Source organism: Alligator sinensis, unplaced genomic scaffold (genome assembly GCF_000455745.1).
Source record: "Alligator sinensis unplaced genomic scaffold, ASM45574v1 scaffold519_1, whole genome shotgun sequence".
Classification (NCBI taxonomy): domain Eukaryota; kingdom Metazoa; phylum Chordata; order Crocodylia; family Alligatoridae; genus Alligator; species Alligator sinensis.
The window spans coordinates 1,772,506-1,795,305 of NW_005842187.1; the positions used below are offsets into that span (position 1 = coordinate 1,772,506).

The window sequence follows — 22,800 nt, forward strand, 5'->3', positions numbered from 1 at the left end:
GTAGAGTGCCAGCAAAACAGAAACAACATGACAGTGGAACTGTAACCTTCCCACTCTGTCCTCTGCTTCAGTGCCTAAATCATGTCTTCGGAAAAAAAAATCCCATCTCACTGGGTTAGTGAGGCAGTTCATGTCCCAGTCTTTTGGCTCTACTGAAATTAAGTGTCAGCCAGCATCAGTGATGCTGGGGGCTTTCTGAGCTGTAGATACTTATCTATTAGGAACCTGACTGAGACAGACTCACTCACTGGGGCGAGTGGTTCAGTAATGTGCTGTCCATCAGCTCTCTCCAACTGCTGTCCACAAAGTTCCTACTGCCCCCAAAGTTTTTCAACAGATAGGACCTCTCCATTTTCCCTTCATAAAATGGCATTGAGATTAACAAACAAAACAAAACAAAAGAAACAACCCCCCACCCCCAAAGAAAACCCATTTTAAAATTTTATTTCTAATTATGCATGAAGTTTGTATGGGGCAAAATCTCTCGTCTATGATCACTTTAACCCAGGTGAATATTTTAGCATGCATTCAATATTAGGCATGTAAGTAAATTGCCTGACTTCAATGGGAGCGCTCACATGCTTAAAGCTATTCGTGTACCTAAGTGTTTTGCTGTCATAGAGGCTTACAATTCTAGGAGTCGATATCCCTACACTGGGACTGCATCTATATGTGCGCTTAACTGCGGAGTAGACTAAGTAGCTCCAGAGTAAAGCATCACCGTCTACACATGTGACACTATTAGGCCACAGAAAATAATTAACACTGCTGTGGGATAGTACTATTGGGGGCAGTACTATCTTACAGTGGGGTAATTAACTGCAATTAAACACACATGTAGATGCTGACTGTGGGCATAAATTGTGCCCAGTCAGCTCAGCCAACAAGGGGCCACACTCCTGCTTGCTACCTAGTCACATGGCTCTGTACTTTCAGCGCCCTCATGGCCCAGCCAGCCCCTCCGACACCTGCCACCAACCCCCAAAGCAGGGCAGGAGCATGCCCGGTGTAAATGTCTCCACCTCAACTCAAATTGCTGCTGGCCTGGGTGCACGTGTAGACGCTGTGCTTGGGAGTAGTTTATTCTGGCCCAAACTGCTCCAGAGTTTATTGCTTTGAATCAATTGCACATGTAGCTGCACCCTGGGATACTGACATGTACTGAAATCAATAGGAATTAAGCAGATCCTCGAGAAGAGGAGCTGAGCCTCATTTCATCATCTGCAAGGGCAAAGAAGAAGTGGAACTGGTGGGTATGCACAGTGAAAAATATTAAAGAAATGAACATCTATACCATGAAACTGGTTAAGATCTAAATGTCTCCCTCTTCCAGGAAAAGGGCTAACAACCACTAAAATCCTACCCAGTTCGTTAATCACGATACTTGGTGTGTATATAGAGTTGTTTTATACAATCAAAAAACTTTACATTAATTAATTGATTAATCCTCATGGCAACCCTGTAAGGTAGCTGCGGCAGTGTTATTACCTCCTTGTTAGAGATTGGAAAGTGAAGGAGGGGTTAGGGAGGGACGTAGTGACTTGGCCAAAGCCACACAAAAAGTGAGAAGTAGAATGAGAGATGGGGATCTCTGGATCTTCACATCAGATTAGGTTATAGTGGTATGAATCTGCAACTACTCATTTCTCTTTCAACAAGAAATGACCCCATATGGAGGTGATCAACTTGTAATATCCAACTTCCTTTGTCTCTTGGAAGCCTTTCACTGGGGTGAGATGAGCTGGGAATATCTTCCCCATTCAGACAGCCATCTCTGGGCCAGATTCGCACCACCCACTGAAGGGGTTTAGGAGCTACACTAGGCACAGCCCAGTGAGGTAGGGGGAGCAGCATGTAGCAGCTGCTAGTGAGAAGATGCTTCCAGAATTTCCACTTCTCACTTACAGCCAACTGGTCATACCCTTACAGTGTGCAGCATCTTAATGGACTAGTGAAACTGGTGGTCCCCATACTCTGTTTTTGCAACACTCCCTTGAACAGCCCCAGATGGAGTCATGCCCTTACTCAAAGTGAGCAAGGCTTTATAGTCCTGCTGATTTCAATGCAATTCCTTTTCAAATGAGGCAATACTTAACATTAGGGTGTCCGACTCTGACCATTAGAACGGCATGACTATTAAATATGTCGTCTTGCCAAACCTCACTACAAATTCCTGTTACACCTACACTTTAAGGCTAATCATTATTTTGTTCCCTTCTGTTTTCAGAAAGTAGCGTTTTATACGTGAATTCCTTCTGCCTCACTGCTTCGCTGACAAGTAAGTTAAGCTGGTGAGGAATAGAGAAAACACCACTGATAATTCTGTACTCAGAAGGCTATGTTGTGAACTCTGCTCCATGGCATGTCTTGTGTGAAGAACTAAATCACTTTGCACAAATGTCAGATAAATAAAATAACACTCACCCTACAAAATAGCTGGTGTGCACCAATGTAGAGCATGTTAATATTATGCTGAATTCCAATCTTGAAGGGTATCGTAAGAATGAATAAATCTAGAAAAATTTAGGACCAAATTCTTCTGTCTCTTACATCTGTGAAAACCTAGAACAACTTCATTGAAATCAGTGGTTCTACTCTTAATATTTATTGGGGGAAACACAAACAAGAATCTGGCCTGTAGGGTTCACATCAGGACACAAGAGGAACAAGCTTAGCCTTAAAAGCCACACAGAACTGAAACACCAAAAACAAAAGCACGAAGTAACTCTTATTGTGATGTTCCTCTTGCTGTTTACAAGTCCCCTTGTGGTCTTAGTAAATGGCCAGGGAACATTTTTAGCCACCCCCTCCAGGCACCAGATTATGCCTTGGTTAGCAGGATCATCTGAGGAGCTCTCTCTGTCTGTAACTCTATATGAATGACTTCAGTAACAAACAATACGACCATTCACTTTTTGTAAAGCAACCACCACCACCCCAAATGTTTCCAATTTAAATATTTCTGGTTCTCTAGCTACTGGTTCCAATTTGGTATCAGCTACTGTCAGACATAAATCTTAATGAATTTTAGAGTAATGATTCTGAAGCAAGTTCTGCAAATGCAGAATTAAATAGGATAAGATAAACATATCTCAGGGAAAGGCAGAACTCACTGTGGCCATATACCTAAAATTGTGGGCTACACAAAACCTTCCTCAAGTAGTGTCATATACTGATGGTTAGACATCACTTGTTCAGGAAACCAGACAGTCCTCAGCAGCAAAGGAGTGAGGAATCCAAGAATAATATAATTTTAACCTTAGCTCACCTTCTTCAGTGCAGACAAATCAGTTTTCTCTTTATGGCATAATGACACTTTGCACTATTCAATCCTGGCTCACAAAGGAGATTTAAAAGAAGCGCCTCAATTTTGTATATGGGAAAGCCAAGGTACGGAGAGATTAAGATTCAAGTTTTCAAAAGGGATTTCTAACCCTAGGGGTACAGCCTAAACAGAGATAGCTTGGTCCTGATTTTTAGAGGTGCTTAGCTCTTGCAGTATCAGGAAGGGTCAAAAAAAACTGCAGGTGCACTGAAGTTCTGAAAATCATGAACAAAAAAGGGCATCTAAAATGAGAGGTCCCTTTTTAAATGTTTCGTTTTAGTGACTTGCTCAAGGCAATACAAGCAGCCCATGGCAGACATGGGAAGATAAGGAAGACCCACTGACACCTATTCTAGTGCCTTGTGCACCGGGCCACACTGACTGGCTGAACAAAAGGCACAGTCAGAAAAACGATACAGGCAATTTCTTCTTCCCTGCAACTGATGCTATTTTTTTCAGAGCATTTTTCTCTGTCATGACTAATATTCTGAAAGACTCTAGCTTCTATTAAGCAAAAATGAACATGAGCTTGCTTAGTCAACTCATCCACTTAAACAAAAAGACAAACACAGCTAAAAACCACCACATTTCACAGTTTCCTTTAAGAACCAAATCTCAGCCCCAGTTTCCTTGAACTTGAGAAAAGACTTGCCCAGATTTATTTGAAAGTTGGCACAAGCTAGCTCCATGTTGGATGCAAATATGGGCACATATCATTTGGATCCAAGTTTGCACCCATTTCTACTCAAAACTTTTTTCCAGTTTCCTCAAAACATTCTCAGACCTTAATAATCCAAGACCAATTTCAGGATGGTAGTAAGTCCTGCAAACAGGTGACCTTTGCTTGGTTCTAGCTTTGCTGACAATATTTGGCATTATATGATTATTTGGCAATATTTGATTCCTGCTTACTAGCTGGATATCCTGATAATCTTATAAGATGTCCAATATGTCTTAGTTTCAGTCAAGATGGAAATAACACTGCAGTGACAGCTTTTGTCACAGTACTGTCATCAGTTGAAACCAGGACTGCCACCAGCTGAAACCGGAAATCAGAGATAGGTGAGTCTATTAAAAATGCATATTTAGCCAAATATTTTTGACTTAAAAGGCAAAACCAAATTTAAAAACAAGCGTGCATGTGCACACATGTGCATCAAGTTCAGTTCAGGTTCAGGCTGAAGCTCTGCATCAGTTCTTATTCATCTGAACTCTTTCACCCATCCCTGCTCTGAATGTGCTCCACAGAACATCTCCAAATCCTCATTTTCTTCTACTAATACTGACCCTGATTCAGAAATTCATTCAAACACATGCTTAGCTTCAAACACTTGCATAAACCCTGTTGAAGTATGTGACTTCAGGGGATTTAAGCACATGGCTAAATGCTTTGCTATGTTGGAAGCTTGTTGATACAATACTAGAAACATTAGTATCTTAACATGTTTATACAAAATTATGACAATTAAGTGGTAATCTTACTTCTTCACATCAAAACAAACTCATACCTCCTGCTTTGTTAAGCTTAGAGCAGCCAAACATCATTTCCTAACCCTGAGGTCAAACACTTTTCCAAGAACTTATCCTAACACACTGCCCTAATTATTTAAGTAGCTTCCTTAGTGATCACTGCCAAACATATATGTAGAGACAAGCATAGAGGCATACAAGTATACACTTGTATATAATAAAGGCCTGATTCAGATCTCATTTTACACAGATACTGTATCGTTTTCATTTGTGTAGCTGCAGGTAAATGCAAAATCTTAAACATTTTCATGTACCCTGACTCTGTGATAAAGCACATACGACATACGCACACTTTGTCTATGTTTCTAATGAATTCATTGTCTGGAAAATACTTTTCAATAGGCTGAAAGCAGGTTAGCTATTTTTAATCCAAACATAACATAGATATCAGTGCACATAAGACAGTTAGAAAAGCAGACACATTAGTTCTATTTTTGGCTGCAGTAATACAGTTAAATATATAAAGGTTTGAAATTGGTTTTTGTTCTGTCTTTAGCTTATGTTTGGGTTTTTTTTCTGTTTTTCAGCTAAAATCTTATAGGTCTTTGTTATGAAACAAGAGCTTAGACTGTGCAGAAAGAAATATCAGAATTAATTGCACAGAGGAACTAGCGTCTCAGGAGACTGGGGACTGAGTACAAATCTTTACATTTTAGGGACCTTCTTCATCTATCTGGTAATAGTGACCAAAAATACTTGCCATTTAATGGCTAGTAAGTGGCCTGTGTGAAAGGGATCTCAGTGCATTTCACAGAGGGGTAGCAATGGGAATTAGGAAATTACAACAATGATATGACTGGACCACACAAAGGAAAAATGGAAACAAAAAAATAAATGAGCAGGTAGGGACGCTGGGTGCTCATTTCAAAATTTTCTAAAAAGCTTTGTTCGAAGCATGGGTGAACTACAGAGGGGGGAAAGGCATTATATAGTGGTTACAGGCACCAAACCAACTGAGTTCCAGTGTCACACCAAATGGTACCAGTGGTTAGAGCAGAGGGCCTGGGGTGTCAAGACCTGTGGGTTTCATTTCCAGCTGTGAACTGGGTATACATATTTATATATGCTTTTTCATCTCATTTTCCTGGTGCGTAAGATGTCATGTCCAATGGAGCTCTCACTGAGATGAAGATCTCAAAATGATAATGCTTTTAAAACCTCCCTAAGCCCTTATAGCGGATAACAATAATTGGAGGGGGGGCGGTGTTAACAACCTGCCAGGTCTCCCTGTGAGAATGTTTCGAGGCAAACAAAGAAAATGCATCACGTTCCAGTTTAATAAAAGCCAAATGATGCTGTTTGCCAATTACCAAAAGGGGGTGAAGGTTAAAACCCCACTGAATTATAGCATATGTCATGGACCAAGGCTTCTATGATTAACAGTTCTCTGAGAAATTCATTAATTTCACCAGAACCAAGTTGAACAGAGATGGTGTAAAATGACAGAAAGCAGGAAAGGGGTAGACTATACTAGACTTGGTTAGAAAAAGCACCATTAAACAGCAACCCAGAGATCAGGGGACTCTTTTGTTATTGTTGCTTAGAAAAAAAATGCCCAACAAAACCCTTGGAGATTACAAAAAATGATTGGGCTTGTTAAGCCTTTATATATGGTTTTGTTCTTTGTCATTTCTTCTTAGAGGCAGAAAGAGCAGGAGAGAATTAAGAAAGGGGGCAACTTGTGCATTGAAAGACTTATATTGGCCCATGGAATAGAGAAATCTCTGACGGAGGGGATTTTTTGAAGGGCAGGGGCGAGGGGAGGGGATGGCTTGTTGTTGAGGAATGGTTTATGCTGGCTCAGGTATGCCAGGTCATGCACTTTTGTGGAAGGAGCTGAGGGTGCATGGTTTTCAAACCATATTTAAACAAACCGTCGGTCGGTTATTCCAAAACTGATTGTTGAACTTGGGGAGCAGAGAAGTGCTTTGGAGGTGCTGAGTTTTCTGGACTACAGCATTGGCCTGTGATATGTGTACAGCGGCAGAGATTTATATGTACATATGTATGTACTGCTACACAGACATAACTCAAAGGGGGTAAAAAATACAGCTCACCCTGAATAAGCCAATTCTTGGCCGCTACAGCAGTGTTGAAAGTAGTAAAACAAAGTTCAATAGAACTGGGAAAAGCCAATGTACTTCCTTCAAACTATAAAGTACACACAGCGGTGACATAGTTATATAACAAAAAAAACATGAGGTACCTGTGCTAGAGAACGACATAAAACAAGACACCGGTCCAAGGAAAGGGAAATGTATCTTCATTATAAACAAGGAGTCAGCAGAGAATTATAAAGCGGAAACGTTATGAAAGCAGGAATTCTAGCAAGTGAACCAGGGCATCTGTCTTAGCTTCAGCACCATGGTTTCCAGTACAGAACAAAACTGCAGCACAAGGCATGCAGGTCTTCTTGTGCCTGATGCATGCAGGGGTCTTAGGAAGAAGTCAGTGCTTAACAATAGTTATCCCTGAGAGGTATGTGAGACTGCTTTGGCCTTCTATACAGTGAAAAGAAAATTAGCATGGTATCTCAGTTAAAGGCATAGCAACTGCTGGCTTTTTTAACAGTAGCCATGCTACTTACATTTCCAGGATGTGCATTAGGAAGCGTGTTGGGTGAATATATAAACAGACACACATACGAGTCTGGTTTTCAATGTCCCTTACACAAGGCAAGCGAAGTGAAATGTCACTGTCGCCAGCAGAGCTCTACAGGTGTTAAACCGGTGCAATAGGAAAATTAGTTGCATGACATCGACTATGTATCTCTTTTATAGCACATCTCCGGCAGTGTTAGGCACCTCTGCCAAAAAAACTTCTGCAAGTTGCACAGGGAAAAACAAATCAATGGAAAATATGGGCCATAATTTAAGAAACAGGAGCACAAGTACCACGATGTTCAATAGAATTTGTGCCCCTGACCTGCATGGACTCTTAAAAATCCCATCCAAAATATACACTTTTAAAAAGGAGTGGGAAAGCACATTTTATTCTGTTATTTGGGTGGTCTGCTCACTGACACATGGGAAAGATGCATTTCCTCTTAAAAGAACTTCTATGAGGAGATATATTCCTATTCTCTCTCATATTCAAAGTCCTTGCCCAAGCTCATAAGCACCTGTATCTAACTGCACATTCTCTCCAACCAAAATAGTGCGCTCTCTCAGAGGAGGGAAACAATTTCTCTTGCAGAATGAAGCTAAAAAGAGACAAAAGAAATGCCTGTGTTTATCGAAGGGACAATGACAAGCTGTTTATATCTAGGAAGCAAGTTTCTTAAAAAAGAACGTATAAATGAGATGAAAAGGACAAGGAGAGTGGGAGATCAGGGAAAACAGCTGGAAGCTGTTCAGACAAAGAAAGTGAGCGAAAGACGGCATGTTTGTGTGAGGGGGAGAGACCTGCTGGAACTTTAGACCAGTCCTAACATACCTTTCCCCATGCTCTGGACTCATCTGCGCTATATCGTGGTGCCCCAGGCAGTCCCACCATAGAACAATTTGGATCCGTCCCAGCGGAGTCTGATCCAAAGTGCACTGAAGGCAACAGAAAGGCTGCAATTGATTTCAACAGGCTTTAAATTAGACCTTTGTTTCAAACGCTTTTAGGTCCTTACATGAACTTAGAAGCTTTATACATAATATAGCATTTTTATCTGTAGAATGGATGCTCTATAGTTTGGCTACTTTGAATAGGTGAAGCTGTCACTTTGGGACCAAATTAGCTGAAGCTTTCAGTGGTTCAGTGTATCATTAAAAAAAAAAAAGAGGTAAAAAAACAGTGGGCAGCTATTATTATTTATAATTATTAAAAGATAATAATGGATAATAGTAAATAATGTATTGAAAATATATTGCGAATTATAAAAAAATGTTTCTACAGGTTAGTTTGCTGGGAGTATGCATTTTTTGTATTGAGGGAATAACTTTTCTAGACACACGACACTTCCACTTTTATAATAAATAGTTCAATTACTACTGAACATTGAGGGGTGGGGAGAGAGCAAGAGAGAGAGAAATGGGGCCCATTTTTTCTGAGTCCTCTCAGCCTCCATGCTGCTTCTAGCTACCTCCTACCCCTGCATCTCCCTCTCTCTCTCTACCTTCTGCACTGGGATTTGGCCAGACTTCCACATCTCATCTGAAACTTGATCTTGCTGTCTTTGGGCCTCTGAATTTATACAGCTTATTGCACAGAATGATCAGACTCCTTGAATCTAGGTCAGAACACACTGACTGGATTGATTTCGCTATAGATATACTTTTCTTCCCTCTTCCCTCCCCTTCCCCCTTCTCAGAATAAAAGCAGGTCCTGAAAAGCCAGGCCAGAATGCTATCACAAACTGGACAGTACTCCTACAAGGCAGATCAGGGGCTTGCTGGGCAATTCAAACTAGCTTGTTTTACTGTTACTGGGTTTCCTGTTTGAATGTTCCTTGCAGCTTTGGGCAGGCTGAAGAAAATGTCTCTTTGAAAGGTTTTGCTAAATTTTCCCTGCTTGCTTTTGATGCCTTGCTGAAAGGATCCAGGAGATTGTGGAGAGAGAGGCTGTGAAAGGTCACCAGCGCTGTGGGATGCAAAGCGGAGATGGGGAGGGGCGGGTGGTGATCTATTGATCTGTCTCTAATATCAACAACAATAAAGCAGCAGCCATAAACTTATAGTGCTTTTCATCCTGGAAGGTCCCAAAGAGCTTTTCAGAGAATGGGCCTGATTCTAGAAGTGCGGAGGGCCCTTGATTAACTGAAGAAAACAAAGAGAATAGTATGCACTAGGGATTTATCCCCAGGTGTTATGCATCTTGTCTTGCAGAAGCAGGCTAAATATAAGCATGGGAATCGCTTTATTCATCGCAGAAGGGCAGCCATGTCTGTGGCCGAATGCGGTAGCTGTTTAACAGCATGAAGACTGCTTCATGCACAGCAATTTAGCTGAAGGGCTATGATGTGATTGGCTAAAGTGGCACCTTATTGGAGAAAGTATGCAGCATCAACTGGACACCGTTCCAGCTCATAACAGAAGAGAAAGGAGGAGGAAATAATTTACTAACAGTATCCCCTGTGGGTTAAATACGCCATCCATCCTGGTCAATGAGAACACTGCTGTTTTTACCAGCAACACAAAGGGGTCAGCAGAGTTCAGGCCCCTGGCCCCTCCTGTCTCTTTTTAACCTCTTGATCAGATCCACTGGAGCACGAAGTCAGTGGGTGGCTAGGGGAGAAGGAAGCAGGCTGACAGGCTCACCTCTGCTCAGCTGGGCTGTAGGTCTGTCCTCTCTGACAGCTGCTGATGGTGATGGGGTCGAAGTTGTGAAAGGAGCGCAGGGCCACCCCGGAGATGGCCACAAACTGGGAGTTGAAGCTAATCAGGACAGCCTGGGTGTGGTAGAAAGGGTGACTGAGGTCATGGATCACGGGGATAATCAGGGGATTGTTCCTGCAGCTCAGAACGTGGACACCTGTCAGAAGAAAGGCAAGATCAGAGGAAAGGGTTGGGGGTGGAAATCGGTTCTTTTCACAATGACACTCCTATGCCGCTGGCATTTGAGAAGCATGTCATCCTCATGGAAGATCCCTAGAGACCAGTTATGACAAACGTTCCTATAGGGTTTGTTTTTGGAATCATCCCACGGGTTTTTCCCCGTCCTTTAGAATCCTATGGAATGCTCCACACAAAGACTGTGTCGGTCTCTCGGGTTAATTCTGCAGGCCGGGCAGGAGAACAATGTCTTTAGAGTCCTGTTACATTTCTATTGCACCCTATTAAATCAGAAGCAGCTACAATGACGGAAATGGAGTTACGCTCCTGTAAAAACACTGCAAGTGGGAAGACAGTTAGACCCTTTATGTTACACATCTAATTGTGCCAGCAGAATGGGGAGCTTTGTGCATAATGGGCAGTTTACCAGCGGTTTGTTTGCAGCTGTGTGTGTCATTACCCACTGGATGCAGGATCTTTTGGACCCCTTCTGTGCATGCCCTAGCTTTTGTTTGTTGTTTGTTTTAAATAAAGTAGCTTTTGGCTCTTCCTTAATAGGACAAGGACGAGCTGAGTCTGGAGAGAGATACTGGCATGTGGTGGGTACGGTGAAGATTTAAAAGGTGACCCTCTCTGACAAGAATATAAATCAAAGATTGTGGGGTCTGCCAAGGTGGAAGTGCCAAACAACTGCTGTGAGATACTGAGCAGCCTTCTCACCTCATTAACTCCAGTAGGAGAGGAGGACACTCAATAGCACTCAGCAGATGCTCAGCACTGCACAGCATAGGCCACTGACACACAAAGACTTCAATGGGCCAGAATCACTCCAGGAGTAACCCTATTGATTTCTTTTGAGTTACCACAGGACTACACCTGACTGTAAATCCATTGACTCCAGTTGGTTGTACCAAGGAGGGATATTGAGCCTTCTTTCCCAACCCTCTGTGGAATTGCTATAAGGATCTATTTGGCTCCCACTTCATTCACCTCGCTGGAGTTTCATCAGCAATGAATTCGGTCCAGAGCCTTTGGCCACACTAATACATTTATGAATTTGAAAATACGTTCTATGTGTGTGTTTAATTGACTCTGGGATTTTTCTTGTTTAGTCCAGCTTTCTTAACTCAAGAGAGAGAAAAAAAAGAGAGGACTTTTTCCCCATTTGGAAAGGGATTTCCTGTGAATTAAGACAGACTTCTGATTATTCTCTTTAAACTTCTCCCTCCCACCATCTTTTTTTTTTATTTCCCACTTCTTCCTGTAACAAAAAGGGCTCTTTTCTCCTTTTGCTTTCTATCTGACCCTGGAATAACCTCACTGTCTGCTTGCCTCCCACAGGTCTTTTGAGATGAGCTCCCAGTGGAAAGGTTCAGGTTTCCCACTAAGGAACAGGTGCGGTTCATTCTTGAGACTCGCTCCTTTGGAATCCTTGGATTCCAAATGCCTTGGAAGTTTCTGTCTTCTCTGATGGAAAGCCAGAAAGTCCTGACTTTGTCTGAGGCTGTTTGTTCAGTTCAATCTCCAGCACTTAGATGTCCATCACAAAACAGATGACCGTGGCTTGCATGAACTGGTACTTTTGCTCCCCACGAAGGGGACTAGGATTGAATGGGTCATGGCCAGTGAACTATTCTTTCTCACCTAAAGGGAGCCAACCAAGACAGGAATGGCACATACAGGGCAAAGCAGCAGTGGTTAGAGCTAGTTGTCTACTTGAACTGATAGCACAACTTTTAGCACCTCTTCCAATGTTTGCAGCATCTGAATCTTTGGAAATGCTTTTCAGATGCTCTCTTGCTACAGCCTGTGGCTAAGACTTCCTTCCTCATCACAGCCTCTGCTGTGCAGGACTCAGTGGAAGTTTTCCTTCATCTTCTGAGAAGAGTAAAATAGCACAATGCAAATGTCACTTCTGCAACTGTCAGGCAGCATAGGGATACCCAAACTAGCTTTAAACTAGGGGCTTTTGGGTACCCATAACAATTTAGCTGTGGCAGCCCAGAGCTCTGTGCTGGTTGTGTTACTATGATTCGAGTGTGGACTGACTCCTGTTCTGCTCCTGACCTCTACTTAAGGCTCTCTGCCAGGTCTCATAGTACAAAGAGCACAAGGGCACAGAATGGGACTGACGCAGCCGACAGTACTCAGCCAAAGCAGCCAGTGAAGTCAACAAGGATCCCGACTGAGGAACAACTACTGAGCTGGGCCCTGCTTGTATCTCCCTTCCATTAAGCTAAAAAATCAATGTAGTCTGCTGGCCCCTGGAGAGGTCAGAGGGGCTTTTCCATCATGAAAGCAGTGTCTTAAGTATGAAGATTTGCAGGCGTCAGTTTGGGCTGTGCCAAACACATGTTGCAATTTTTTGAAGGATTTCAAAACTTTGCCCTTGATTCCCTTTCCTGCTTCTCTTCTCTCTCAGTCTGTCTCTCTCCAAACAGTTGTGTGTTAGATGTTAGTTAGCAGGGCCAGCTTTCATTTATTTTTCAGAGGGTAGCAGCTACAATCTTACTACAAGTCATCCCCCTGGGAGAGGAGGAGGATGCTACTGACCCAGAGTACTCAAGGAAACCCATGCAGCTAAGACAATGGGCTTATCTATTTGAGTTGCATTCAAATGCAAAGGGAAGTCCCATATATAAATTCTTCCATGCTCCTCTCAAAATGAACCCTTATAGGCTTCCTTTTGATTCATGCCCAATCAATGTTACAAAGTTTAAGTTATGAGTGAGATAACTGTCCAGCACCCCTTCACTTGCCCTGGTCCCATTCTCTTCCTCTTCACAGACACAGTGGTGATATGAACTATGCAGCCCCCCTCAAAAAAAAGAGAAAAAGAAACTTGATTCTGGTTTGTCATTATATTTTTGTTTGTTTTAAATCAAATTAAAACCAGCATCCCCCAGGCATGAACATCAGGGACCCAGGCTGGGTTCAGAGGAAATGCTATCATGGATTCAGTGAAAGTACACTGAACCAAAGATATTCTGGCATTTTGATGATGACACGTTATTTTGTTGAAAAATTCTGACTGGGTCTAATAAGAATATATAAGAAGGTGGGAAATTTGGAAGGGAGACTGGAAAAAGCAATCCCTTATACTCCAGTCGCCACAGCACCTTGGGGAAAGAAAAAAAAAAAATATATATATAAACAGCAGGGGGACTTTTTCATATATCAATATCTTTATGTAGATATCTATATAATGTTATCTACTTATATAGCAAGAGCCATTCCAAAAGAGGCATTACAACAGATGCGCAGAACTCAGGATGCAGCATGCTAAATTATTTTGGAAACCTGCCTGTAAATGTGACTAAAGGAGTTGCTGGGGGCAGAATACTTTTGCAAACATGGTCCTTATTTTGGTGCCCCAAGGGGAGTTAAACATGTCTGAGGATCTACCTCACAGGGACCAATTGCTGAACAGCCTCTGGGTAAAATGACACCAAAACACACTCAATAAGCCTCAGCTTTTAGAGATTTAACAAAAACTTTCACTTGTGGCTTTCTGCTCCAGTGACCCCAGCCTGATGCTGGAAAAGCTGAGTAGGAATACCCTGTGAATGGGGTTGGAGTGGATGGAGGAAAGAGAGGAAGCCTATGAAAGAAGAAAGGCAATGCTCAGTGGAAAACATTCTCACCGAGATCATGGCTTTGGTCTTTGGTGTCAAACAGTTGCACATTGATGGTTTCCTGCTTCTGATCCAGATAGTATGTTCCATCAGTGACCAAGTGCACAATGACTGCAGCAGCTACCATAGGTTGTGAAAAAAAGGTCTGTGAAAGAGAGAACGAGCAAAGAGGATCAGGTGCAGAACTGAGCTGCTTTATGCCTTTTTAAATGCAATAGCCAAAACAATGCATGTACAATCAAAAATTTTATCACCGGCCACAGAAAATCTTCTCTTCTATTCTCTCCTTTTGCTCAGCCATGTCTGTCTCTTGGGGAAAACGTAAGACACTAAACTGAGGACCTACAGTTTTAAACACATCAGCTGCTAAGCTACTGCTTGAATTAGGCCACTTCTACATGCCACAAAATTGGCTTTAAAGTGACTTAATGTCCTTTTGCACTGCTTTAATGGTGCAGCTGTTTGCACATGTTGGCAGAGTAATGCGCTTTAATGGCGGGCTGTTTGCTTGTGTCGGCAGCGTAATGCGTGTTCAATGACTCTGGGACGCAGCAAAATAAGACATCTCCAAGATGGTATAGTTTGCCATGGAGGGAAGCATTGGGCCCTGTGCAACTCAGGGGCTGTCCAGGCAGGCTCCACTGAAGGAAAAAAAAAAAAGAGGCAAGCCTGATTCCTTTTTCCCCCCGCCAGAGCCTGCCTGCCTGAGCTGTGTGGGGGCCTGGTGCTTCCCTCCACAGCTGCGGTGCCCTCCGGGACCACATAGGTCGGGTGCTTGCAAGTGGGTGCTGCCTGGGGGGCGCTGCCACTGCCATGGAGGGAAGCACCAACGCTCCTCCCCCTGCAGCTCAGGGACTGCTCGGCCTGTTGGCAGCTTGTCCTCCCCTCCCTGCTGCCGGAGAGGCAGGAAAGGGTCAGGCCCAACCCTTGTGTACATGCCACGGGGGTTTACTTCACCCTAAATTGAAGTGGTGTTTTTAAAGACCCACTGCTTCAATTTAAGGAGAATTAAACCGAAATAAACCCCTGTGGTATGTGCAAACGCCCTTAGAGGTATGGCTCTATAGCAGGGCTCTGTAATAGCTCACATCCTCTCTAGCTCAAGACCAGAGTGGGAACAGCAATATATCCTCAGCCATGGGTTATATGTGTGACCTTTGTATTATTCATACACATGGTAATTAAAAGAAAATAAAATGTCTGCCCTTGGAAGTGTTTCCCTGCTGGAGAATCTCTGAACTAGACAGAGGAGAAAAAGACTTCAGAATTGTACTGGTCACTGTGCACCTCTTACCTTGAGCCAGAAAATGGTCTGAGCTATATGTGAATACTGAAAGTTGGCTGTGCACGGATACCAAGCATACTGAGACACCCCGTCACTCAGGTCAATCACTTTTGTTCGGCACACCTGGACCAAAAGAAAGGAAGGGGAAAATATTAAAATAGATTCAGGTTCCCATATAAAATAGATATATTTTTTTTCCAAGTGGTAGATGGGCTCATAGACATGCTGGAATAACAGTGAAAACAACTGGAAATGACACTTCCAGTACCTACATTTATTCATAAATCATTATCTTTAGGTTTTCCCCTCATTGGTCTTTTCCAAACTAACCCATGAATGGGAACGAAAGACTCACAGTAGTAACAAGAAATGCAAAACTCTTAAACTCTTGGTTCAGAGATGATACCTTTTATTAAACCAACTAAGAAATCGCAAGAAAAATAAAGATTTTTTTTTTTTGCGATTTCTTAGTTGGTCTAATAAAAGGTATCATCTCTGAACCAAAAGTCTTAGAGTTTTGCATTTCTTTTTGTCTCAGCCCAACACAGCTACCAAATACATCCCTGAAACAGTGGTAACAAAACACTCACAGCAGGGCTAAGGGTGAGGTTTTCAAAGTGCTCAGCTTAGTTTTGCTTTCATAGAAGTCAACTGCTATCTCCTTCCTTTGAAGTCAGAGCACTGGGCACTTTTGAAAATCCCACACTAAAATGACAGGCAGACAGACAAACAGAAAGATGGATTGCAAAAAGCACTCCTTGGTAACCACGCACTGTGTACTTCTATTTAAAACCTGCCTGTTCCTAACTGTATCTAGCTGGCCTTCTCTCTGGGGTGGCTACAGACTGCCCTGTGAAATTGCAAAGAAGTGCAGCCAGGAATGCACTTTGTCCACTTTCCAACTCAGTCTTGTTAATCAATCTTCTTAATTGCAATCACCTTATTACATCCACCAGCCATCCCAGCACAGCCAGGTTGAAGAAGAGACTGCAGTCCCACTGACTTATGCACAAAGCTCTCTTGTAAAGAGGAAGCATGATGAATCTCAAATAATGGGAGAACTGTAGCACAAGCATGGAAGATATAGAAAAGGTGCCAGAAGACATAAGGTTGGAGTGTTGTTGTAGCCGTGATGGTCCAAGTAATGACATGGATTTCCTCTTGCAGCACTGCAACTCAGCAAGGCTGTTTTTAAAATGAAAGCACACGTCTGTGATGCCCCAAAGCGCTGTCCCTGGAGTGCAAGCATGGCCAGACTGCAGCACTTTGAATATTAAAACCACAACTGAATTGGTAGGATGCCTTCCATCTGAGGCTCTCAGTGCACTTTCAGGGGTATTAATTAAGCCTCCCAAGTCCTTGGCAAACTGAGTAAATGACATTCTTATCTTGTGAAACTGAGGCACAGAGAGAAGAAGAGTTTTTCTTTGTGGTGGTCACACAATAAATTGGTTGCAGAGACTAGAATACAGTCCAAGAGGCCAAGCCTGCCCCCCCCCACCCTCCGTCCCGACTGTGTTAACTGCTTCACTACTTTTCTTCTTCCAAAAAGGCACCAAAAAGGATGCTAAGGCCTTGCCTCGGCAAACCCCTTGTCTGGGTGGAGCTGCATTCCCTTGGGTGCAACAGCAGATCTGATTGCAAGACTTGAACTAGGGCCTAAGCTGCAGAACCCGCTGTAAATAACCCATCCCCAGCGATGAGTGCATTGTTCCTGACAAAAATGAAACAAGAGGATTAGCAGAGCTATTTTGATAGTGAAAAATACAATGGCTGTTCAGTAGTGATGCACAGAGCTCCGTGCCGTGTCTCTGCAGGCTAAATCAAGGCAATGCTAAAAGGGCTTGAAATGCTCAGGAATGGAGCAATCGGATTGGCCAAAAGTGAGGTAATGACTTCTATAATTCGAATCCCGAAAGGCCCAGTGCAGAGGAATCTATGGGCAAAACATAAATCAGCTTTAATGGGCTGGAAGAAGATTTTTAGTTTATTTATTTTTTTAAAACAACTGGGACCAAGCTTCATTGAGGCTAGCCAGTGGATAGTGTTACATTTTACAACAGTGCAAGACTTTACATAAACTATCTTTGGCATTTGAAATCCAGTCCAGCAATTCAACATGTATCATTTCGCAATTCTCCTTTCTTGCATTTTCAGCAGCCCCTCGCTCTTGTTGGGAGTGTGTGTGGTGTGGTTTTTATTTTAATACCTACTCAGCTAGGGAATTTAACTTGCCCACATCTGCAATTTATATGGGCACAGACCTTTTTGACATGAACAAAGGAATCATTAGTTTTAATATAGTTTTGTTCTCATTCTTGTCTCTCCACTAACACTATCAACCCAAAGAGCTGGTTGAAAGAAACAAGAGGTCTGGGGTTTGGCTCATTTTAACTGCCACTTGGGTGAGATGGGTAAGAACAACTATTAAGACCTGGCCCGGGCCTTCACCAAAAATTTGATCCAAACCCAAAACAAACTGCTGTTGAGGTACAGAAAAGCTCTGATAACTTTTAAATACCTCGTTTTCAAATGCTGGGAACCTTTATGCTTCCCGTTTCTGTCTGAGACCATGGGGAGGAACCTGAACACGTCACAAGAAAGCCCACTCCTCGGGTATTTCTAGTTCAATTTTGAAAACTTCAGAGATCAGGCTAGTGTGAACAAGTGTGAACAAGGTTCAGATAAGTTCACAATCTGAGATGGGTCTGAGGCTGACCCTTTCCCACTCCTTCAAACAATTCAAAACACTTCTGGGGGTGTCTAATTTGGAAGCCAGCTATGATTGTGAGGGGTCTAAGCAAGTCTAACTAAGACTAGAGAAGTGTTGTCTGCACCAGCTGTACAAGTTTCAGCACTGGAGTTATCGGTTTTAAGCAAATTTCTCTAGTGTGGACACATTCTTAAGGCTTTGGCAATAACAGCCTTATTAGATCAACCGTCCCACTTGCTGACAGACTTTACCATCTCAAAAGCCCTTCTAAGCTTGCCTGGTAAATGCATACCCTTTGCATGTCCAACCCATAATGATTGCCAGAATACACCTGAAAAAAGTTCATTAATTACTTGCTAGAAGCATTTTTCACACTTCTTCTTTTCAAGCATCATTGGAAGAATAAAGAATAGACAACAATACTGAGGTCATTATTATTGGAAAGCCATTATTTTTAAGCTACAACTGAGCAACACAGGGTAGCAAAGTATGCAAGAAGGACATACACACAGAAAGAGAATGGGACAGAGGGATGAGGAGATGGAGCATGACTGCATCCCCTAACTTTGCAAATGGAAAAAGTAACACGGCTATTTCTATTACAGTGGGGCAAATTCTAAAGAAATCCACATTAATGAGAAATGACCTGTTTCCCACCATTGTCCATTGATGTTTGCAACAACAATGCAAAACAGAAGACAGTGCACCTGACAGATAGGAACGGAGGGATAGATGGATGTATTTCATGTCAGAGGAAGTTACCAAATGCAAAGTATTTTGTGTTTCTAATGTCTGAGCTACTAAGCAACGGACTCTTTACTCACTGATAGGTATCCAGGTTAAGATACCCAAATTATATTTGGGCTACAAGCTTACTCTTTGCTCCTCCAGTATCTGGGGAGGATTCATAGTTACTAAAATCCCATGTCAAACTCCTCCCTAGAAAGCTGCTTTCAATTAAAGGAGTTAACAATGTCTGTTCCTTTCAGAGGGGTCTAATCCAGCTTGTCTTCCACCCACACATTTTGTACACAAAAGTGGAAAGACAGAGTGAACAAGGGCAGAGAGTGTTGTGGTATTTTCCCACACAAGGGAATGCCTTGAGGTTTCCCTTTGACTGATTTATACAACCCTTTGTCAGTCACAAGTCCAACATGTTCCTCCAGCCTCCTCTTCAGTTTTCTTCGTCTTACCCAAAGGGACTTGGGAATCTGTCATGCCAAAAGGAAAAAAAAAAGGATGTATCGAGGGTTCTCTTTTCATCTCCATGTCTCTAAGGCCTTTGAAAAGATGTTCTTGCATTTCAACACAAGTTACCACTTCCAACTGCTGTGGAAAGAAAGTATAGGGAGGAAAGATGGTCCAGGGGTAAGGCATTACAAGAAGACTCAACAGAGCTGGCTCAATCACAGACCTCCTGAATCCTTCAGTGAATCAATGAGGACCATATCTTGTTCCATCTATTGTGTGCCCAAGGAGCATGTAGGCATTTAAATGTGAACCACCTCCAGTCCCAGAAATAAATGTCATTAAGTCTACTTCTGTGGTGTGTCTTAGCCTTAAGAAATCACTAAAAGCAGGTAGGAAAAAGAGGGCCTTCCAGCCCTTTGTATTAATGGTTTTCCAGGGCCATGTGCCAAGTGGAACAGGATCACACTTAGATGCCATTTAGAGCTCCTAATGGATGAAGCAGGATCTGTGCCACATTTTCCCATGTGTAAGGTGAAAATAATATTTTCCTACCTTGCAGAGATGTTGTAAGGCTATATATAATCCACTAATGACAATGGGGCACCCAGAAACACCAATGATAAAGGACAATTAAGAACCCAAATATATGTAAATATGTAGATCTGCCTGTGCAAGAAAGTGTGACAATCTCCTACCCTGGAAATCTTGAAGAGGAGACTAGACAGTCACCTTGCTGGGGTCACCTGACCCCAGTTGTCTTTCCTGCTTGGTGCAGGGGACTGGATCCGGTGATCTTCCAAGGTCCCTTCCAGCCTTGCAACCTATGAATGTATGAATCATCTCACCCAGCTGGTCTTGTTCAGGAGGGTTAGCCAGGCCAGTACATTCTCTGTATGTCTGGGGGATTTAATCCCTTGCATAGCTATAAAAATGCAGCTCCCAAAAACAGACAAGCAAAACTGCCATTTGTACCCTACTTAAAACTGGCCCAAAACAAAAAAGGTAGCTTATCCTGCCTGTGCCCATCTACATCAGGGTTTGTACTAGTGCAGCAACCCACCTAGGTAGTGATAGATGCCTGTCAGTGAAGCAAATCTCTGATATTTAGACAAGACCACAGTCTAAGCTTATTTGTTCTCACAAGTTCCACGTGATGGGGCTTTGTCCAAGTAAGGCCTCAATGCTGGCAATTTGCTAAGGGGTAATCACAACACCAGTGTCTCAACATAGTAGTGGAGATGAGTTGACTTTGGGAGGAGACAGATTAAAGTGGAGAGAGTGTTTTGCATAGCAAGCTGCCTTCTGTCTTTAGTGGGAGACTCTATTCAAGTGATTCTTCTATGTAGAGCTACAGTAATAAAACTGTTTTTGGGATGTTTTGAGATGAAACATGCTGTACACAATACTGCTTGCGAAACAGAAAGCACAAAACGAGTCTGAACAGGGTCTACTGTCACAACTCACAGTGACAGGTATATTTGTGCTGGGACATGAAGTCCTAAACAGGGATTGTGGAAAGACAGGGAAACCTCACCATTCAACATAGAGGCCCGCAGGGGCACAAACTGAGTGTGTTCAGCTCTCTACGGAGTGAACTAAAAACTGCCACAAGTAATAATAAAAACCCGTTCAATTTTTCTGAAGTTTCTAGCTGGCTTTACTGCAGAATATTCTTTATATCCATCCTAGCAAATCTGTCCACAGGCCAGCTTTGAACTTTAATGCCAGAGAATCCCAACTGTGGACTTAAGAGACATCTTAGTGTCTCCCTCGCAGACTAAAAGTTTAACTCTTTGATGTCAGAGTTGGGGTTTGTCATGTAAGAGGACATATTCTCAAATACTTAATTGCTTCTACAGACCCAAGATTTACTCAAGGACGCTAAGCTCCAATGTAGCAGGTGATTTTCAGAAAGAAGCTTGTTCGCTTACACCCTACCCTTAATGTTAAGTTCACTCCCACAAGGACATCATAAGATTCACCTGCTGCTGCACAGTAGTCTAGTGAGTTCTCAAAGCTTTCTGCTGCTACAGTTTTCTCCTCATTTGGGGTAAGAAGTGGGGACTGCAGTTACAGAAAAGTGAAACACTGTGTATACCAATGGTTAGAGAGTCATTAAAAGGATCCTCTCCTCCCCCTCCTTCCCCCCACAAATCTGGTAGCTTATCTGAACTATCCAAACATCAGGAGTCTGCAGACCTGGGACAGAAATCTCACAGAACAGGCTTATTCCTGAGACAGCCAGGAATTCTGTTCCAGGTCCTGGCCATAAACGCTATGAACAGCTTTTCCCCTAGTATTTTGAAACTTGTCATTCTTGCCCTGTGCAGAAGCAAGAAGTAGCAAAACAAAGGTGATTTTAATAGTTTAGAAATTCAGTAAAGGCCCATGTCTAGTCTGCCTGTAAGCCTTCAGGTAAATATTCAATATGCTTCCTCACCCCCACCCTACAGATTGTTCTGTTTGTTCCTAAATTAGGCTTCTCTCGCCTGCTTTTCTTGTATATTCGTTGGAATAGACAAAAGCTTGGGATAAAGTAAGAAAAACTATGGCACGGCTGCTGTCCTTCCAGCCAAAGAACTGTATGCAGCTCATCAACAGCCCTTCTTTATCAACTGGAGGTTGTTTTATCCCCTGGGTTAACACACTGAATCCATATTTTACTCCCAGATTCAGCTGGCTCAAAAGTGAGAGGAAATTTCATCTGCCAGTATCACTGGTGTAGCTCACTTTTGGCTTGGGGACTGGGAACGAAACCTATGTCTCCTGCATAAGAATATCCTCGGTTGTGGAGCTAGTTCTCAGTACCGATAGTTTTTGTTTGAATCTGGTACAGCTCATGGCATCCGAAACTTGAAAGCTGCTGTGCTACTGGTCAGGGGCTGTCAATACTTATGGTCAGCACTCACTTGACTAGTTATCACTTTGACAGATACAACAGCAATTTTCCTAGAAAAGGACCCCAATTTTCCGCGGACCATTTTTAAAATTGTGTTCATTGAAATGTGACCTTTATCCATGTTGAAACAACATGACTGATCCCACATTGCTTTTAGGGTGATGTCACTCTGTTGGCTTCGGTGGAATCCTCCTTGATTTATACCAGTGTAACCAAGATGAGGATATATTCCTTTTATTTTAACAACAACAAAAACAATGGCATGTGTTTCCATGGGGAAATTACCTTATCAAGAATTCAAGAATATTGCTTATGAAAGGGGATTATGAAAAGAGGAATCTAATTGGCAATGATAGGAGAAGAGAGCCATATCCTCATCTAGTACAAACTGGTTTAGCTTCCCAGAATTTAAAGTTTTCTACATCTGCTGAAGGCCCAGACTGCATGTGCGTTCAATATTACTACAAGACTCAAGGTGTTGTTAATATAACATTATTGAGAAACGTGGTTATTTCACCCCAAAGACTTTTCAGGAATGTTGTATTTAGATTTTTAAATCATGTGGATTCTTGCCGTTTGGATTTTGCTTTGATTTTTTGGGACCCCACAACTCAAAGCAAAATTCATATAAAACCAATGACTTTCAAATCAAAATCACGTGAAATCATGAACTTCCCATGGTATCCATGCAAAACCATAAATCACCTTAGGTTGGCTCAGAACCAGGCACACAATGGCTTAA

The 22,800-nt window shown here is 42.5% G+C and overlaps 1 protein-coding gene across 1 annotated transcript in view; it reads right to left on the bottom strand.

Annotated features, from left to right (window-relative positions):
• PAPPA (pappalysin 1) overlaps positions 1-22,800 on the bottom strand; it is a 224,573-nt gene that overhangs the window by 56,609 nt on the left and 145,164 nt on the right. Inside the window, exons 11-13 of the mRNA XM_006026275.3 lie at positions 15,265-15,378; positions 13,980-14,115; positions 10,102-10,315 (exon numbers count right to left, since the gene is read on the bottom strand). Coding sequence (XP_006026337.2) covers positions 10,102-10,315; positions 13,980-14,115; positions 15,265-15,378 — 464 coding nt within the window. The remainder of the gene's footprint in view (positions 1-10,101; positions 10,316-13,979; positions 14,116-15,264; positions 15,379-22,800) is intronic.